Source organism: Lepus europaeus, chromosome X (genome assembly GCF_033115175.1).
Source record: "Lepus europaeus isolate LE1 chromosome X, mLepTim1.pri, whole genome shotgun sequence".
Lineage (NCBI taxonomy): Eukaryota > Metazoa > Chordata > Mammalia > Lagomorpha > Leporidae > Lepus > Lepus europaeus.
In genome coordinates, this window is record NC_084850.1 from 69,555,931 (window position 1) to 69,573,503 (window position 17,573).

General features: G+C 37.6%; 1 protein-coding gene across 1 annotated transcript in view; it reads right to left on the reverse strand.

Moving 5' to 3' along the window:
• POF1B (POF1B actin binding protein) overlaps window positions 1-17,573 on the reverse strand; it is a 96,051-nt gene that overhangs the window by 8,754 nt on the left and 69,724 nt on the right. The window contains exons 9-14 of the mRNA XM_062184042.1: window positions 13,076-13,168; window positions 12,114-12,227; window positions 11,180-11,332; window positions 10,747-10,866; window positions 7,915-8,043; window positions 7,008-7,090 (exon numbers count right to left, since the gene is read on the reverse strand). Coding sequence (XP_062040026.1) covers window positions 7,008-7,090; window positions 7,915-8,043; window positions 10,747-10,866; window positions 11,180-11,332; window positions 12,114-12,227; window positions 13,076-13,168 — 692 coding nt within the window. The remainder of the gene's footprint in view (window positions 1-7,007; window positions 7,091-7,914; window positions 8,044-10,746; window positions 10,867-11,179; window positions 11,333-12,113; window positions 12,228-13,075; window positions 13,169-17,573) is intronic.

Sequence of the window (17,573 nt, forward strand, 5' to 3'; positions counted from 1 at the left end):
CTCTGTCCAATTGTTAGCTAATCATTAAGTAAGCAGAGACTTCTGTGGCCACACATGGAAAGAATACAGATTATATGGAATTTAATCATAAAAATCACTAAGTGAACAAATATCAACAACAAGCAATAATAACAATGAAAAACTTGTCAGAGGAGAATTGAATTTCTCACATTTTATTGTGTCCAGTTTTCTATAAAATACTATGAGTCATGCAAATAAACAAGAACCTATTGCCTGTAATGGGGAAAGGGAAATCAATTGAAACTGTCCATTGAGAAGCATAGGTGGTATATACTTACACAGCCTTTAACTTGGCTGTTTTAAATATATTCAGAGAACTGAATAAAATCATGTTTAAGGAACTAAAGGAAAATGTAAGAGTTATGCGTTTTCAAATAAAGAATATCAATAAAGAAAGAAAATTTATTTTCTAAAGAACCACAGAAATCCTGAATCTGAGGGGCAAGCATTTGGCCTAGCATTTTAAAGCAGCAGTTAGAGTGCCCACATGCCTTATCAGGGGCTTGGGTTCAACTCCTGGCTCTGCTCTCAAATTAAACTTCTTGTTGATCTATAACCTAGGAGACATCAGTTGATGATTCAAGTGGTTGAGTACTTCCTTACCTATGTGAAATACCTGAATTGAGTTCTTATCTCCTGGCTTCAGCCCAGCCCTGCCTCAGCTATTGTAGACATTTGGGGAATGACCCAGGCCATTGGAACTCTCTCTCTTTCATAAACAAATAAGTTTTCAGAAAAAATACTGTAACTGGATTAAAAGTTATCTAAGGGTCTTAATAGAACTTTTGAGCAGGCAAAAGAAAGAACCAGCAGACTTAGAGATAAGATAATTGAGTTTATCTGGTCTGAGGAACTGAAAGAAAAAGAGATGAAGAAAAATAAACAAAATTTCAGCTAACCATAAGTACAGATCATTTATCTTTACCTAACGGAATCTTCACAAGGAGAGAATAAAAGTGGCAGAAAGAATATGTGAGGAAATGATGTCTGGAAACTTCTTCAATTAAATACTTTGGAATAAATTTAATCAAAGATGTCAAAGATTTCTATGATGAAAATTACAAAACATTAAAGAAAGAAATAGAAGAAGACACACACACAAAAAATGGAAAAATCTTCCATGTTCATGGATTGGAAGAATCAATATCATCAAAATGTCCATACTACCAAAAACAGTTTACAGATTCAATGTGATTCCAATGAAATACCAACAACATTTTTTTCAGATCTAGAAAAAATGATGCTGAAATGCATATGGAAACCAAGAGACCCTGAATAGCTAAAGCAATCTTATACAACAAAAACAAAGCTGGAGGCATCACAATACCAGATTTCAAGACATACTATGGGGTAGTTATAATCAAAACAGCCTGGTACTGGCACAAAAAGTTAGACATGTAGACCAATGGAACAGAATAGAAACTCCATAAATCAATCCATGTCTACACTTTCAAGAAGCTAAACAAATGTCATATAGGAAAAACAGATCAGAAAGATCACACTTTGACATATATTAATCAAATTGCCAAGGGCCAAGGAAAAAGAATCTTAAAGGCAATAAGAAAAAAATATATATACTATAAGAGGGATCCCGATAAGATTACAAACTGATTTATAATTAGAAATCATAAATGTTATAATGCCATCGGATAGCATATCAAATTGCTGAAAAAAAAAACGGATCTGCCAACTAAGATTTTTTTATTCAGTGACAGCATTGTTCAAAAATGAAGGAAAAGCAATGATTTCCATATAGCCAAACACTCAGAGAATTTGTTACCAGTAAATCTGTCCCACAAGGCATTCCTAAGGAATTCCTCAAGCTAAAATTTAAGGAGGAAAAAAAGGACATTTGGAAAATAAATAATAAAATTACAAATATAAATTATAATTTATAAATAATATTACATGTAAATGGATTAAAAACTCCAACTAAAAGTAGAGATCAGGGGCTGACGTTGTGGCATAGCAGGCAAAGCTGCCACCCGTAGTGCTGGCATCTCATATGGGTGCCAGTTCGAGTCCCAGCTGCTCTACTTCTGATCTAGTTCTCTGCTGTGGCCTGGGAAAGTGCTCGAAGATGGCCTAGGTCCTTGGGCCCCTTTACCTGCATTGGAGACCTGGAAGAAACTCCTGGCTCCTGGCTTTGGATCGGCCCAGCTTGGGCTGTTGCGGCCACATGGGGAGTGAACTAGTGGATGGAAAACCTCTCCTGCTCTATCTGCCTCTGCCTCTTCCTCTGCCACTGCCTCCGCCTCTGTAACTCTGTCTTTCAAACAAATAAATCTTTGAAAAAAAAATAAAAATAAATAAATAAATAAATAAATAAAATGAAAGCAACTTCTTAAAAAAGTAGAGATCAGGATAATGTATAAAAAACATAATTCAACTATATGCTGTCTTGAAGGATCACACTTTAAATTCAAAGACACTCTCAGGTTGAAAATGAAAGGATAAGAAGAGATATTCCATAAAAATAAGAACCAAAATAGAGGTGAACATAAAATCAGGAATACTATGCAGCATATCTTATGAAGACAGTTTTACCCTCATATCCAAGCAGAAAAATACATCATAAGAAAACTACAGGGGCCGGCATTGTGGCATAGTGGGTAAAGCTGTTGCCTGCAATGCCAGCATTCCATATGGACACCAGTTTGAGTCCTGGCTGTTCCACTCCTGATCCAGCTCCCTGCTAATATGCCTGGAAAAGCAGCAGAGGATACCCCAAGTGCTTGAGCCCTTGCATCCATGTGGGAGACCCTGATGAAACTCCTGCCTCTTGGCTTTGGCCTGGCCCAGCCCTGGCCATTGCGGCCATATGGAGAGTGAACCAGCGGATGGAAGATCTCTCTCGTTGTCTCTCCCTTTTTCTCGCTGTAATTTTGCCTTTCAAATAAGTAAAAGAAATATAAAAAAAGACAAAATTGCATATCAACCTTATTGTTAAGCTTGTGATTATAGAGTAAATTGAAAGTGTGTCATTGTGAAAATAAAAAAAAATTAAGGAAGGGAGGAGGAGGGAGAGAGAAAGTGAGGGAGGGAGGGTACGGTGGGATGTATCATTATGCTCTTAAAACTATATGTTTGAAATTTGTTCCCTTTAAATAAATAAATTAAATCGAAAACATTGTTTAGGACTATAGAAGGAAGAAAATCTCAAATCAATGCCAGCAAACGAAACCAAATCTGATAATACATAAAATAATTATATAACATGAACAAGTGGATTCTATCCCGAGGAGTCAAGGTTGTTGTAACATCTGAAAATCATTTAATTTAATATACCATGTTAATAGAATAAAGGACAAAAATCTTATGATCATCTAAATAGACAAAGAAATAGAATTTGACAATTTCCAACACACTTAAATGGTTTTACAAAAAGGAAAAATCCTCCACAAACTAAGAATAGAGGAGAACTTCTTCAACTTGATAAAAAGCATCTAAGGAAAGACCATGGTTAGCATCATATTCAAAGGTTAAAGAGTGAATGTTTCCCCATAAAATCAGGAACAAGACCAAGGATATTCATCTTGCCACTTCTAATTAGCATTGTACTAGAAATTTTAGCACAATTTAGCAAGAAAAAGAGATAAAATGCGTCCAGACTGGGAATGAGGACATCAAACTATCCTTGTTTGCAAATAACTTGATCTAGTATATAGAAATTCTTAAGGAATCCAATTAACATTTTTATAACTAACAAATAAGCTCAACAGTGTTAAAGAATGCAAGGTAAATAAAACACCAATAAATTATAATTCTACACACTTGCAATGAAATAAAATTATGAAAATAAATTCAACAATGTTAAATAATACAAGGTAAATAAAAATAATACATTATAATTCTACACTCTTGCAATGAATGATATGAGTTAAAATTATGAAAATAATTTCACTTACAAAGACATCAAAGATACAACACTTAGGAATAAATTTAATAGAAGAAGGGAAAGACTTATACAATGACAAGCATAAAATATTCTTTTAAGACATGAAAGGGGCTCTAAATGGAAAGGATCTCATGCTCATGGTTCAAAAAACTTAGCATTGTTAAATGGTATTGTGACCCAAACATATCTAGTGAAATTTTCCTAAAAATCTAAGCAGGAATTATTACAGAAACTGACAAACTTTTTTTTTTAAAAAATTATTTATTTGAAAGGCAGAAACACAGAGAGAGAGAGGAGATGGGGGGGGGGGGTGAGGGAAAGAATCTTTCATCTATTGATTCACTCGCCAATGGTTACAACATCCAGGGCAGGGCCAGGCTGAAGCCAGGATCCAGGAGCTTCTTCCAGGTCTTCCACATGGGGGCAGGGGCCCAAGGACTTGGGCCATCCTCTGCTGCATTCCCAGGCACATTAGCAGGGAGCTGGATTGGAAGCGGAGCAGCTGGCACTCAAACCACCGCTCATATGGGATGCTGGTGTCAGAGGCAGTGGCTTTACTAGCTATGCCACAATGCCAACCCCAAAACTGATAAATTTATTCTAAAGTTCATATGGAAAAGAAATCAATAATAGCCAAAAGAATTCAAAACTTACTAAAAAACTTCAGCGATCAAGATGGTATTGTACTGTCATAAAGATATACCAAGAGATCAGTGGAATAAAATTGAGAATCTACAAATGTACCTCTACATTAATAGTCATTTGAATATAGATAAGGGTTCCAAGTAAGTTCAGTGGGGTAAAGAATAGTGTGTTCCATAAATGGAGCTAGGACAACTGGATAGCCCCAGGAACATGAATGGACTTGAAGCCCTACTTCATGTCATATAAAAAACTAAGTAAAAATGGATCATAAATCTAAATGTAATGGATAAAAGTAATTAAATACTTAGAAGTACACATGGAAGGAAGTCTTCATGATTTTGGTTTAGGAAATGGTTTCTTACATATGAAACCAAAAGTACAAGCAAGAAAAGAAAAAAAAAAAGTAGACGAATTGGAATACTATAAAATCAAAACCTCGTGCCAAAAATTACACTATCAACGGAGTGAAGAGACAATCCGTGGAAAGACTGAAAATATCTGCAAATCATATTTCTGATAAGAGACTTGGATCTAGGCCAGCGCTGCGGCTCACTAGGCTAATCCTCCGACAGTGGTGCCGGCACCCTGGGTTCTAGTCCTGGTTGGGGTGCCGGATTCTGTCCCGGTTGCTCCTCTTCCAGTCCAGCTCTCTGCTGTGGCCCGGGAAGGCAGTGGAGTATGGCCCAAGTGCTTGGGCTCTGCACCCGCATGGGAGACCAGGAGGAAGCACCTGGCTCCTGGCTTTGGATCGGCGCAGTGCACCAGCATTGGCGGCCATTTAGGGGGTGAACCAACGGAAGGAAGACCTTTCTCTCTCTCTCTCTCTCTCTCTCTCTCTCACTGTCTAACTCTGCCTGTCAAAAAAAAAAAAAAGGACTTGGATCTAGAATACACAAATACTCTTGCAATTCAGTACAAAAAGACAATCCAATTAAAATTAGAGGAAGTGCAGGTGTTTAGCTTAGTGGTTAGTGGTTAAGATACTGGTTAAGATGATAGCATCTTACTTCTAAGTGCCTGGGTTTGAGCTGTGGCACCAGCTCCTGATTCCAGCTTCCTGCTCATGCAGAACCTGAGAGACATCAGGGATGGATTCCTATCACTCATGTTGGAGACCTGGATTGATTTCCTGGCTCCAGGCTCCAAGTTTTGACTTAGCCAAGCTCCAGCCATAGTGGGTATCTGGGCAGTGAACCAATGGATGGGAGCTCTCTGTCTCTCTATGTGTGTGTGTCTCTCTCTGTTCATCTGTCTATGATATATATATGTAAAAATTGGAGATATAATTTGAATAGACATTTACCCAAAGAAGATATACAAATAATATATAATATATATATAATATAATATAGAAAAATAACCACATGAAAAGAGTTAAACAATATTTGGGAAATCCAAATCAAAACTATATCCAATCAAAACTATAATTGGATACCACTTCTCACCACCTGGGATGACTATTATCTAAGAGATAGATAAAAAACAAGTGGTGACAAAGATGGCAGGATACTGAAACCTTCATTCACTGCTGGTGGAGAATGTAAAATGATCCAGCTTTTTTAGAAAACAGTATGGTAATTTCTGAAAAACTTAAACATAGAGTTACCACGTGATGCAGCAATTCTACTCCTAGGTATATACTAAAAAAACCTGAATATATATTCCACACAAACTTGTGAATAGCTGTTCATAGCAGTACAATTATAAACAGCCGACAGTTGAAAATAACCCGAATGCCCATCAACTGATGAATAATTAAAATGTTTTATACCCATAAATGGGACATTTTTTTAGCCAGTGACCCATAGTAAAGCATAGATGCATCTTGAAAAAATGGAAAATGAAAGAATTCCGTCACAAAAGACTACATATTGTATTATTCTATTTATATGAGCTATCCAAAACAGGCTTTTGCTGAGACTCTTCATTGTTACTTTCTACTTTTTTTTTTTTAATAAGTGGCTATCATGTAAGCTATATTATCTCCATGAGAGGAAATTTGGACTGAGAATGAAGTCTGTACAAGAAAGAGCAGAGGCAAGACACAGAGAAAGACAGATTTGTGAAGATATATCAGTATTTTGAGCATACAAATCCATTCAGACATACAGCAATCCCAACGAAGTGAATTTACTAGTTCCAAGTTTAAATTGGGTCTCCACCATGTGCAATGGAAGAGTTCTAACTAATATGGTTGGTTAAATAACCAATTATTTTTTACTCTCACAGTATTTAATATATCATAAATATAGAAATGGTGCACTTTGGGATTTTATTGACCATAATAGCAAGGTCTTTTTGCAAATAATGATTTTTCACCAAGATGATTGGCCAACAGAAAACATCAAATTCACCCTAGCTATACTTATATACATATACATTAAACACTTAATAACATATATATAACTATGTCATATTCCAATTTCATTTAAAAATACATTACTTTTTAGTGGTAATGGTAGTCCTTCCACTACTGGAGGTTTGGTTGTGAGATGAATATATTTCTTGTCTCAATTTCGAGAGTTCCTTGAAAATAAAAGTCATAATAATTTGGAGAAAAGTAGAAGCATGAAGAAGTATGTTTGATCATATAGAAATCTTCCATGAATAATTGATTCTCTCCTTTCTGTCCTTCTTAGTCTTGAGGTAAGGAAGTGCTAATCCCACTTGTCGAATATCATATACTATTATTTCACAGTATCTAAGAAGTTACATTTTCTGCCTGTGCAAGGACCCACCAACTAATGCAGGAAATTTGTATTTGGAGGACAACTTGAGATTGAATGTACACAGCTCTCATGATGAGCATGTGAAAATTTTGTCCTAAAAAGCTTGACAAGTATAGCGAAGGCACAAAAGCATTAAAACATCAATATGGAAGAAGATACAGATTCCTATCAGAAGGTTTATAACTAAATATTACTACAAGCACCGTTTTTTTTTTCAGTAATGGTAAGACAATATTATCCACCAACTCTGGTAGCTCCATTATGACCTAGTATATGCCAGATTCTGGACCATATGCTACAGATACAGGAAGAAATGTAATCAGTGCTTTGATGAAGCAGGTTACAATCTAGCAAAGAGCTCATAGTCTTACTAGGCGTTGCACTGTAGATGAGATAGAAAATCAGTTTAAACATATAGTACCATAGCACTTATTTAATTCAGTTCCAGCTTTCATTTGAATTATTTCTGCTGATATATAAATATTCAACTTCTTCAAAGCATTTACCTTGTTTTTTGTTATGAGTCCTGAAGATGTGTCCTTTCCTAGCCCAAGGGAAGCATTTTATCCTACAGGACTGAATTGTATCATCTTCCTTCACCCCAACACTTTTCTTTCTTACCTCTGACTGACGCTTTATCAGAGAATCTTTCTCTTCAAGCAAGCTTGTCAGTTCATGAAGCTTGAATTGGAAGTCACTACAACTTCCTTCTCTTCTCGAAACATCTTTTTGGTACTGGTTTAATTGTGACTAAGGATTTAAAAGAGAAGCAATTAATTTTATTATAACTTACTTATAAATCTTGACAGGCTTATTGACACAAAATCATATAGCTAGTTAATAACTATGAGAAGCAATGTATAATATTTATAAATTTGTATAGAATTTTATGAGTTTAAAATGTGAATTGAAATGTCAATTAGGAATTTCTAACTTTTTTCTAGAAAAATATTATTTATTTGAAAGTCAGAGTTACAGAGAGAGGGAGACAGAGACAGAGATCTTCCATCTGTTGGTTCACTTCCAGATGGCTGCAACAGTCAGAGCTGGGCCAGATTGAAACCAGGAGCCAGGAGCCTCATCTGGGTCTCCCATGTGGGTGGCAGGGTTCCAAACACTTGGGCCATCTTCCTCTGCTTTCCCCAGACCATTAGCAGGGAGCTAGATACGAAGTGGAACGGCAGGGACATCAACCAGCACCCACATGGGATACTGACATTGCAGGTGGCTGCTTTGCCCACTACACCACACCACTGTCCTGAGGAATTTCAAACTTTTTAACTTATTTATTTATTTATTTATTTATTTTGAAAGGCAGAGAGATACACAGAGATTGAGAGGATAGATTTTTGGTCCACTCTCCAAATGTCTATAATAGTTGGGGCTGAAGCAGATCATAGCCAGGAGACAAGAACTCATTCTATGTCTTCCACATGGATGGCAGGTATCCAACTATGTGAGCCATCACCTGATACTTCCCAGGGTGCACATTAGCAGGAGTCTGGAATTGGGAGCAGAGCCAGGACTCAATCACAGGCACTTTGATATATGGGACATGTATCAAACTGGTGTCTTAATCATTGTGCCAGTTGTCTGCCCCAAGAATTTCTCGTGTTTGTAAAGATGTCTTTGTTATTTATAACTAACCATTATCTAAGTAACAGTCTTGGACCACAAGAATTAAAATAAAGCTAAGAGGGGCCAGTGCTGTGGTGCAGCAGGTTAAAGCCCTGGCCTGAAGCGCCGCCATCCCATATGGGCACTGGTTCATGTCCCAGCTGCTCCTCCTCCAGTCCAGCTCTCTGCTATGGCCTGGGAAAGCAGTAGAAGATGGCCCAAGTGCTTGGGCCCCTGCACCCACGTAGGAGGCCTGGAAGAAGCTCCTGGCCCCTGGCTTTGGATCACCACAGCTCTGACCATTGTGGACAATTGGGGAGTGAACCAGTGGATGGAAGATCTCTCTCTCTCTCTCTCTCTCTCTCTCTCTCTCTCTGTCTCTACCTCTTTCTGTAACTCTGTCTTTCAAATAAATAAAATCGGCCGGTGCCATGGCTCAATAGGCTAATCCTCCGCCTGTGGCGCTGGCACACCGGGTTCTAGTCCCGGTCGGGGCACCGGATTCTGTCCCGGTTGCCCCTCTTCCAGGCCAGCTCTCTGCTGTGGCCCGGGAGTGCAGTGGAGGATGGCCCAAGTCCTTGGGCCCTGCAGCTGCATGGGAGACCAGGAGAAGCACCTGGCTCCTGGCTTCGGATCAGCGCGATGCGCCGGCCACAGCGCACCAACCGTGGCGGCCATTGAAGTGTGAACCAACGGCAAAGGAAGACCTTTCTCTCTCTCTCTCTCTCTCTCACTGTCCGCTCTGCCTGTCAAAAAATAAAAAAATAAACTAAAATAAAAATAAAAATAATCAAATGAATAAAATCTTTTTAAAAAATAAAGCTAAGAAAATAGGTACTATAGATTTCTTCAAATACTAAATAAACCTGAATACTAATAACTAATATTATCTTGTGATATTCAGCTCACAAATTATTCCTCTGATAAGAATTATCTCAGTTCTCATAGTTTCCCTATGAGATAAGCATTATTATAATCTTCATTTACAAAACAGGTAAATGCATTCCAGAGAGGTTAAATGACATACAACCATGCAACTCCAAGACAAGTTTTCTGACTACAAATCTTATTCATTTTCCTCTTTACCACGTATGTGTATTATAGATGGATGTTAGGTTATTATTCACGCAGGTATGGAAATGAAACCAGGGGAGGACAAATACTGTAACATTTGCAGGCATTTTAACAAATTGTGTTTTGTTTCATTTTGTTTTTCAATAAAGATTACACAGTGATATTGGCAGAGAAAAACCTATGGTCATTTTGTCCATTAAAATATTTAAATAAATCTTATTACATTTAGAAATCATTAAATTAAGTCAATTCAACCTAGGATTACAAGAAAATTATATTCTTGCAAATATCCCAATTTTGATGCCAATTATAGGTACATAAAATTTGATAATATTTTCATCCTCATTCTTGACAAAGTCCTTCATGCTTATTAGTCCTCAAATTTATTTGAGGATTTTTATGAATCCAACATTGGGCTTGCTGAGTAAACTTGAATATTATTCTTGTTTCCATAAGTATGCTTTAGGGAAGATCCTAAAGGGCCCTCCATCTGCATCCTCAAAATAAATTAATAAAAACTCAAAACATGGGCATTTGTATCTCATTTTACTTTTCTAGAAGAGATTAAGCTAAATTAGAAAACAATTTAGCAGTGATACTTTATACCCAGTGATGTATATTTTAAAACAAAAGATCCTATGGCATATTCCTAAAATCCTACCTTCAGTTAATTTATCCTTGTGACTTAAAAATGCAAACTATCATTATCTTTTAGAAAGAATATGCTGACTTGTGTATTAATGTAACATGGGATCAACATACCCTTAGCTTGCAGATCTCTCTATCTTTTTCCAGTCTCAAATTTTTTACCATCTCCATATAATGGCTGCCAATCTCATCCATTTTAGCCTGCAGCATAGGGCCTGTGCAAGTCTCAGAAACCTATATAAGACAAAATAACTTTTTATAATTAGAATGTTATGAAGGCAATGCAAATATATTACAAGACTTATTAGATGAAAACTATGAGCTTAAACAAGACATTGAAATGGTCATTTTGAGAAAATGCATTATAAAGGTAAAATATCAGTGAGATTGGACGTAACTGAATGTCAGATTGTTAGAAAGCAATCCATGTACTTTCTCAGAGTGAATAGGATATATGTATAAGTATGTAACTTCACTATTACCAACGCTAAAATTACAATGGTATAACTAAAGTAATACTACATATTTAAAATAAAACTTTTAATACCTGTATTCTAAGGTTTTTATTCTCCTGCTCTAAATTACGTTTACAATATTCCAGTTCTTTTAGTCTATATTCCATGTCTGAAAGTGTATGTCGGAGAGAGAGATTATTTTCTTCCAATGACTGACATTTTGAGTTTGAGTCTTGAAGCCCTTGCTGTAAAAAAGACACAAGCATATAAGACAAATACATTTCACTTTTTCTGGGATAATTCTCTTTTAACTGAGTCACTGAGTAGTTAGCCATGCTCAATTTTCTGCCTGTTCTTAAAAGGTATATTAAATAATCCACATAAAATATTAAATTCACTTGCCTATCTTGAGTGGGAAGGAGTCAATATTATATGAATTTTCAATGTCCAAATTCAGTAATCAGATACTTGCTACTATTTTACAATACTGTATCCTGTCTTCCAGTAGGCATCAAAATCACCAGATGCCTGATTATATTTAACTATCAACTGAGCAAAAATTTGGGACAATCATGACAGTGAAGATTAGGAAGGAGTGAGCCTTAGAAATTTGTTAAAAATTTCCAAGAACCATCTCTGCTCAAACATCTGGAGAAATACTCTAGAATTGATTTACTTATTCATTGCACAAGCCTAGGCCCACCAAGGCTTTTCCACATTGACATGTTAGTAGATTAAGTGAAAAAGTGAATGTAGATTTGAGTATATATCATTATTGTCACCCAACAGATAAACTGTGCACCATATGGTATACAGTACCATACATACTTCATATTTAAAGCACATAAGGTTATCTGTTTTTTCAGACTGCTTTTAGTCATCAGAAATCCAAAGCCATTCAATTTCCATATAGTTCTATCATGTTTTAATTCTGTCTGGATTATAACTCATAAATCCAATGTGCCAGTCATAGTGCATATGAAAAGCTATCAATCTAGTTTATCATCAATAAAAGCATCAACTTACTTGTTGCTGGCGATTATTTGCTCTCACTGATGCCAAGAGTTCTTCATACTCTTTTATTTGAGTTTCTTTGAATGCCAGGTCTTTCTCAAGTCGTATCTTGTCGTTTTCCAGTGACTAGAGATATAATATATTTGTTATGATTCCAAATCACAGAAGCTTCTCAGTAGTCACATACTATAAAACTTGCTAACTTTGAAAGATTTAAATAAGCATACTTTTACTTTGCAGTAGCTTAATTAAGCAGAATTCTCAGAAGTTAAGCAAAAATATGGGATAGAAAAGGATTAATACTTTTAAAATCTGCATTGAAAGAGACAGTTTGATAGATGGACCAACACCACATGTACTGAAGAATATTCTGAATTATTTTAATGTTTTCCCCAATCAACAAAGACTCTTTGTTAACTCTAGCAGGTGGTAAAATTTCAAATTAGAGTCTAAATATGTTCATCAAAACCCAGAAACCAAAATCCACTCCAAAGTCTTCAAGAAATAATTCACCATATGGAAAACATCCTGAATGTATCTAGATATTGGTACCAAAAAGACCAATTAAAATATAACATATAAATGATTAAGTTCTTGGATGATTTTTCAAGTTATTTCTTTCAATATAAATTCAGAGTATGCTTTCTTGTTAAAGAAAAGAGGGAATTTCCCATTCAGTGAGTCAGATTATTCTAATTTTGCAGGCTACTCCTTGTCTTCAAGCATTGAATTACCTTTCTGATAAACTAAATAATAAGTGCATATCCAACACTCTTTCATTTACATATTGGGTACCCCTTTTCTCCTCTTTAACCCCAATTAACTGTTTCAAGAAAATAATTTAGCTATGTCTGAGTGAACATAATACTGTCAAGCTGTATTAAGTTTTTAAAAGGTAGACTGAATGTCTTGATTTATGTTAGCAAGCCAGGAACCAGAAAAGCTTTGGAAAGAAAAATCAAAATAAATTTTACTGTCAAGTCATTTTGAAGATGTCCGAGTTCCTCTCGTATGTTACTGAAGGTAGACAGCACTAGCCGGAGTGACTTGTCAGACATACCCCTCATCTGGAGGAAGAACAAGATTGATAGTCTATTTTTATTAACATTTGAGATTAGATTATGTTAATGAATATAATCTTATTTTTCTGTTCCCATCAGCAGCTTTATTAATAATTTTTTCTTTGAGATGGCAATATTATAATGGTAATACAGTTTATTTTTTCAATATTATGCTTAAGCAATATTCTTGATGAGATCACAGGTAAAAAAAAATGAGGTTTTTTTTTTTTTGGTGACAAAATATCACCTTTCTCTCAAGGAAGAATTCTATCAACAAATTCTGTTTTACTCTTATTCTTTGTTTAAAAGAGTAGAAATGATGAGAAGGAGACTACCCTTTCACAAGTTATTCTCATTTCTTCAAATAAGACTTGTTTAGAAAATAGGCAACTTCAGCTTCTAGAACGATGGAGTAGAAACATTTGTCCATAGTCCTCCTGTTAAGTAAAACTAAAACCCCCAGACAATATGTAAAAACAACAACAACAACAACAAAAACTAACAAGCTTATAATGGTGAAAAAATGGAAAAAAATGAAAAAAACTTGTTAGAAATATTGCCATCTGAGAAACGAAGCAGAGTAAGTTCCTGGATTTTCTTTTTGCTTTGTATATCATAGACTGGTTTTGGGGAAACTGGTATTCTAGATACACCAATGGATCCAGATAACAAAAGTCACCAGGGAAGCTTTTTTTCTCTAGCTAGAGGGCTATGACAGAAATGGCCTAGCAAGACAACATTTTTAGACAATAATCACTGTACTCCAGCCAAACACCACAAAAATACTGCAAAGCTACTCCCCCGCTAGCCATCAAAGGTCAAGGGGTGAGCCTAGACTTCACCCCTTGACAGGCTGTTATGGAGGCACACCAACACAATTCACTAGGTTGGTGTACTAGGTTGGTGAACTCCATGGAGTTCCTGGTTCCTGGATTCCACCTGGGTCAGCCCCACCCCTAGCCCCCACTGCAGCCATTGGGGGGTGAACAGTGGATGGAAGACTTCTCCCTCTCTGCCTTTCAAATAAAAAATTAAGTAATTTTTTTTCAAAAAAGTGTTCCAACTATGTGTTGTATGTAAGAAACTCTTTTCAGGGGCCGGTATCATAGCACAGTGGGTTAAGTTCTTCCTGTAATGCTGGCATACTATAAGGGTGCCAGTTCAAGTCATGGCTGCCCTGCTTTTGATCCAGTTCCCTGCCAATGTACCTGAGAAAAGCAGCAGAAGATGGCCTGAGTGCTTGGGCCCCTGCCACCCATGTGGTAGACCCAGATGGAGTTCCTGGCTCCTGGCTTTGGTCTGTCCCAGCCCTGGGTATTGTAGCCATTTGTGAAGTGAACCAACAAATAGAAGATTTCTCTCTTTCTCTCTCTCTTTCTGTCTCTCCTTCTTTAACTCTGCCTTTCAAATAAATAAATATTTTTAAAAATAGAAAACTAATTTCAAATGTAATGAATATTATATCTATATTATATCTATCCATAAATAAGTACACACAGAGACACACACACACAATGGAGGTAAAAGTTTAAAGAAATATACCATTAATCAAAAGAAAGTGGCTCAGAGAGCTTCAGCTAGGTTGTTCCTTGAGCAAGATGACACCTGACTGACTGCATCCTTGTTTCCTAAGCACAGGGAGGTCTTTGAGGTCAAAACTTTTCATAACACCAAGATATTTGTCTTTTATAATTCATTCTCAAAAAGTGTGCACCAAGACTACGAAACTATGTGATGATGTTAATGAATAGTACTAAGATCTGTACAAGTTATTTTAAAATCCTGTAGTTTTCCTTATGCTTCAGCACAAACATAAGTACTTTTTTGTCATCTTATGCAATGTGTTAAGTATTTTCCCCAAATTTCCAACTACTAAAGTTTTAGAATTTAAGGAAACTTATTCTAAAATAAATTTATTTATATTTTTATTATTTAACAACAACAAAAAAGAAAGTGGGAGTGGCTATGTTGGCATTAGATAAAATCCAATACAGAACAAAGAAAATTACCAAGGGCAGAGAGAGATAACAATGAAAAAAAGGGTCAATGTACCAAGAAGACATAGCATTCTTAAGTGTTTATGCACCAAATAACAGAGTGGCAAAATTTGCTAATTTAAATGAATGGACTACTTCTTTGAAAAACTTAAGTTTTATATTTTTTTTCCTCTTTTGGAAGCCCCCCCCCCCCCTGCTACTCTGGCTGGAGGTCTCTGACTCTAATAAATCTTGTTTTTAAATCTCTCTGCTTGTCTGTTTGGAAATTCTTCTTCCATGTGAGACAAAGAACTGAGATAATATTTTTTCTCTGCTACCATTTCACCCATAACATTTTGGTGTCGTGACTCAGCAACTCCAATGTGATGCAGATCCCACTCAAGTTTGACTCCAGCCAGCATCAGATCATCCCACCGTACTGGTGAGCATGTGGATGGCTCTTGCTTTTCTTTTTTCGGAAAATTTCACTCTCCTCCATAGCAATTCTCATTTTCTCAAAAACACCAGGTCTCTATCAGCCATTTAAAAGCAATTAACACAGCTGATGGTCTTAAGACTCAGGGGCTAGGCTTGCTGATTAAGGCCAGAGAAATCCCCTGGAGCTGAGACTATTCTAACCCTTCTCTTTTCTGGTCTGGATTGACCGTTCCTGAAAGAACTGGGAAAAGGCCTTGAAATGACTGAGGGACTCTGGCCAGGGCACTTCCCGGTGTGCTCTGAAAATCTCTTGGCCAGATCCCATTCCCTGACAATCCCGTGTGGGTGTGGGGCTGTGAAGCACCTCCCCCTCCCTCTTGCATGGATCGGCCCTTCACGTGGGACTGGAAGAAGGCTTTGAGAAAACTGAAGGTCGCCTGGCCAAGTACCAGAGTTCCACTGCCAGAATGGTGTTGGACCGAGAAACACACTTTGCAGCAGGGAGCCAGCCCCTGCCCTTTTGGAGTCCTCACACACTGTAAAGCCTGTGGCTCCACTCTTCATACGTCTCAGCTCTGGGAATGTTGACTGGTCCAGCTCAGCTTCCTTTTGCCAAGATTGGCCTGACACATGGGACTGGGAGAAGGGCTTGGAGCAACCTTGAAATTCAGGCCATGGTCACTCTTGGGCATTTTTCAAGTACTCCCTGACCAGACACCAGACCCTGACAGCCTGTTAGGGTGTTGGTCGAAAACTGCATTGTTTTTCCTTCCTCAGAGGTTAATTTGTCCGTGAGACTGGGTGCAGCTTGGAGAGAGGCCATGGGCTCCGGCTCCATTGCCTCAGTGAATTTTTCCTTTACTCCAGAAACTGACAACATCTAGGTCTTTCTGTGCTCCTCTAAATAATGTTTTCTGTACCTTGCCAGGTCTCCTCAAACTCAATTTGGTCCCATTAGTGGATATTTCCTAGATATTTCATTTGTTAGCTCTGGGGTAAAGTTTAATTATCCCATTTACAGACAGTTACCTTTTTGGTTTAGACTCGCATTAGAAGCAGGCCCCACATGGCGTGAACTTGTCTCAGAATGTCTCTGGTATCCCCTATCTTTCTTCTCAAGTCCCCTCTTTTGCATCACTTCCTATGAGAGAATTTTTATTCCCCCATTCTGCTTCTTTGTTTCTTTCTTTTTTAAAAAAAATTTTTTTGACAGGCAGAGTGGACAGTGAGAGAGAGAGAGAGAGAGAAAGGTCTTCCTTTGCCCTTGGTTCACCCTCCAATGGCCGCTGTGGCCGGTGCACCGTGCTGATCCGAAGGCAGGAGCCAGGTGCTTCTCCTGATCTCCCATGGGGTGCAGGGCCCAAGCACTTGGGCCATCCTCCACTGCCTTCCCGGGTCACAGCAGAGAGCTTGCCTGGAAGAGGGGCAACCGGGACAGAATCTGGCGCCCCGACCGGGACTAGAACCCGGTGTGCCGGCGCCACAGGCGGAGGATTAGCCTAGTGAGCCGCAGCGCTGGCCAGTCTGCTTCTTTGTTTCTTCACCTGCCTAGTTCCCAACCTAGATGGTAACCAGGACTGGCACTTTCCAAACTCTAGCTCAAAACACCTTTGTTTGCTAAGTCTCTTGCCATGAAGGCTCATTGTTGAAATCAGGCCTATTAGATAAGACTAAAGTTTAAGAGGCATATATAGAACAAATTTTTTTTATTTCTAATTACAAAGTGACAGTACCTATTTGACCAGGCAGAGGCCCAGTGTAGCACACCACCAGTAAGGGAACTGATCATTCCCTGCATGTGTTATTCTGAAAAGTATATACACCCTAGACTACAGGTCTGGAAGGCTGAGCAAGAATGGGAGATATGTGCTAATCTCACCCTTACCTTCCTCCCTTCCCTGTGGGCTTCAGTGCACGTCCGGACATCACAGGCAGCGAGAGAGTTTTGAAAATGTTTCAAACTCAGGAGAGATAAGATCTGAAGTATGCTTCCATTT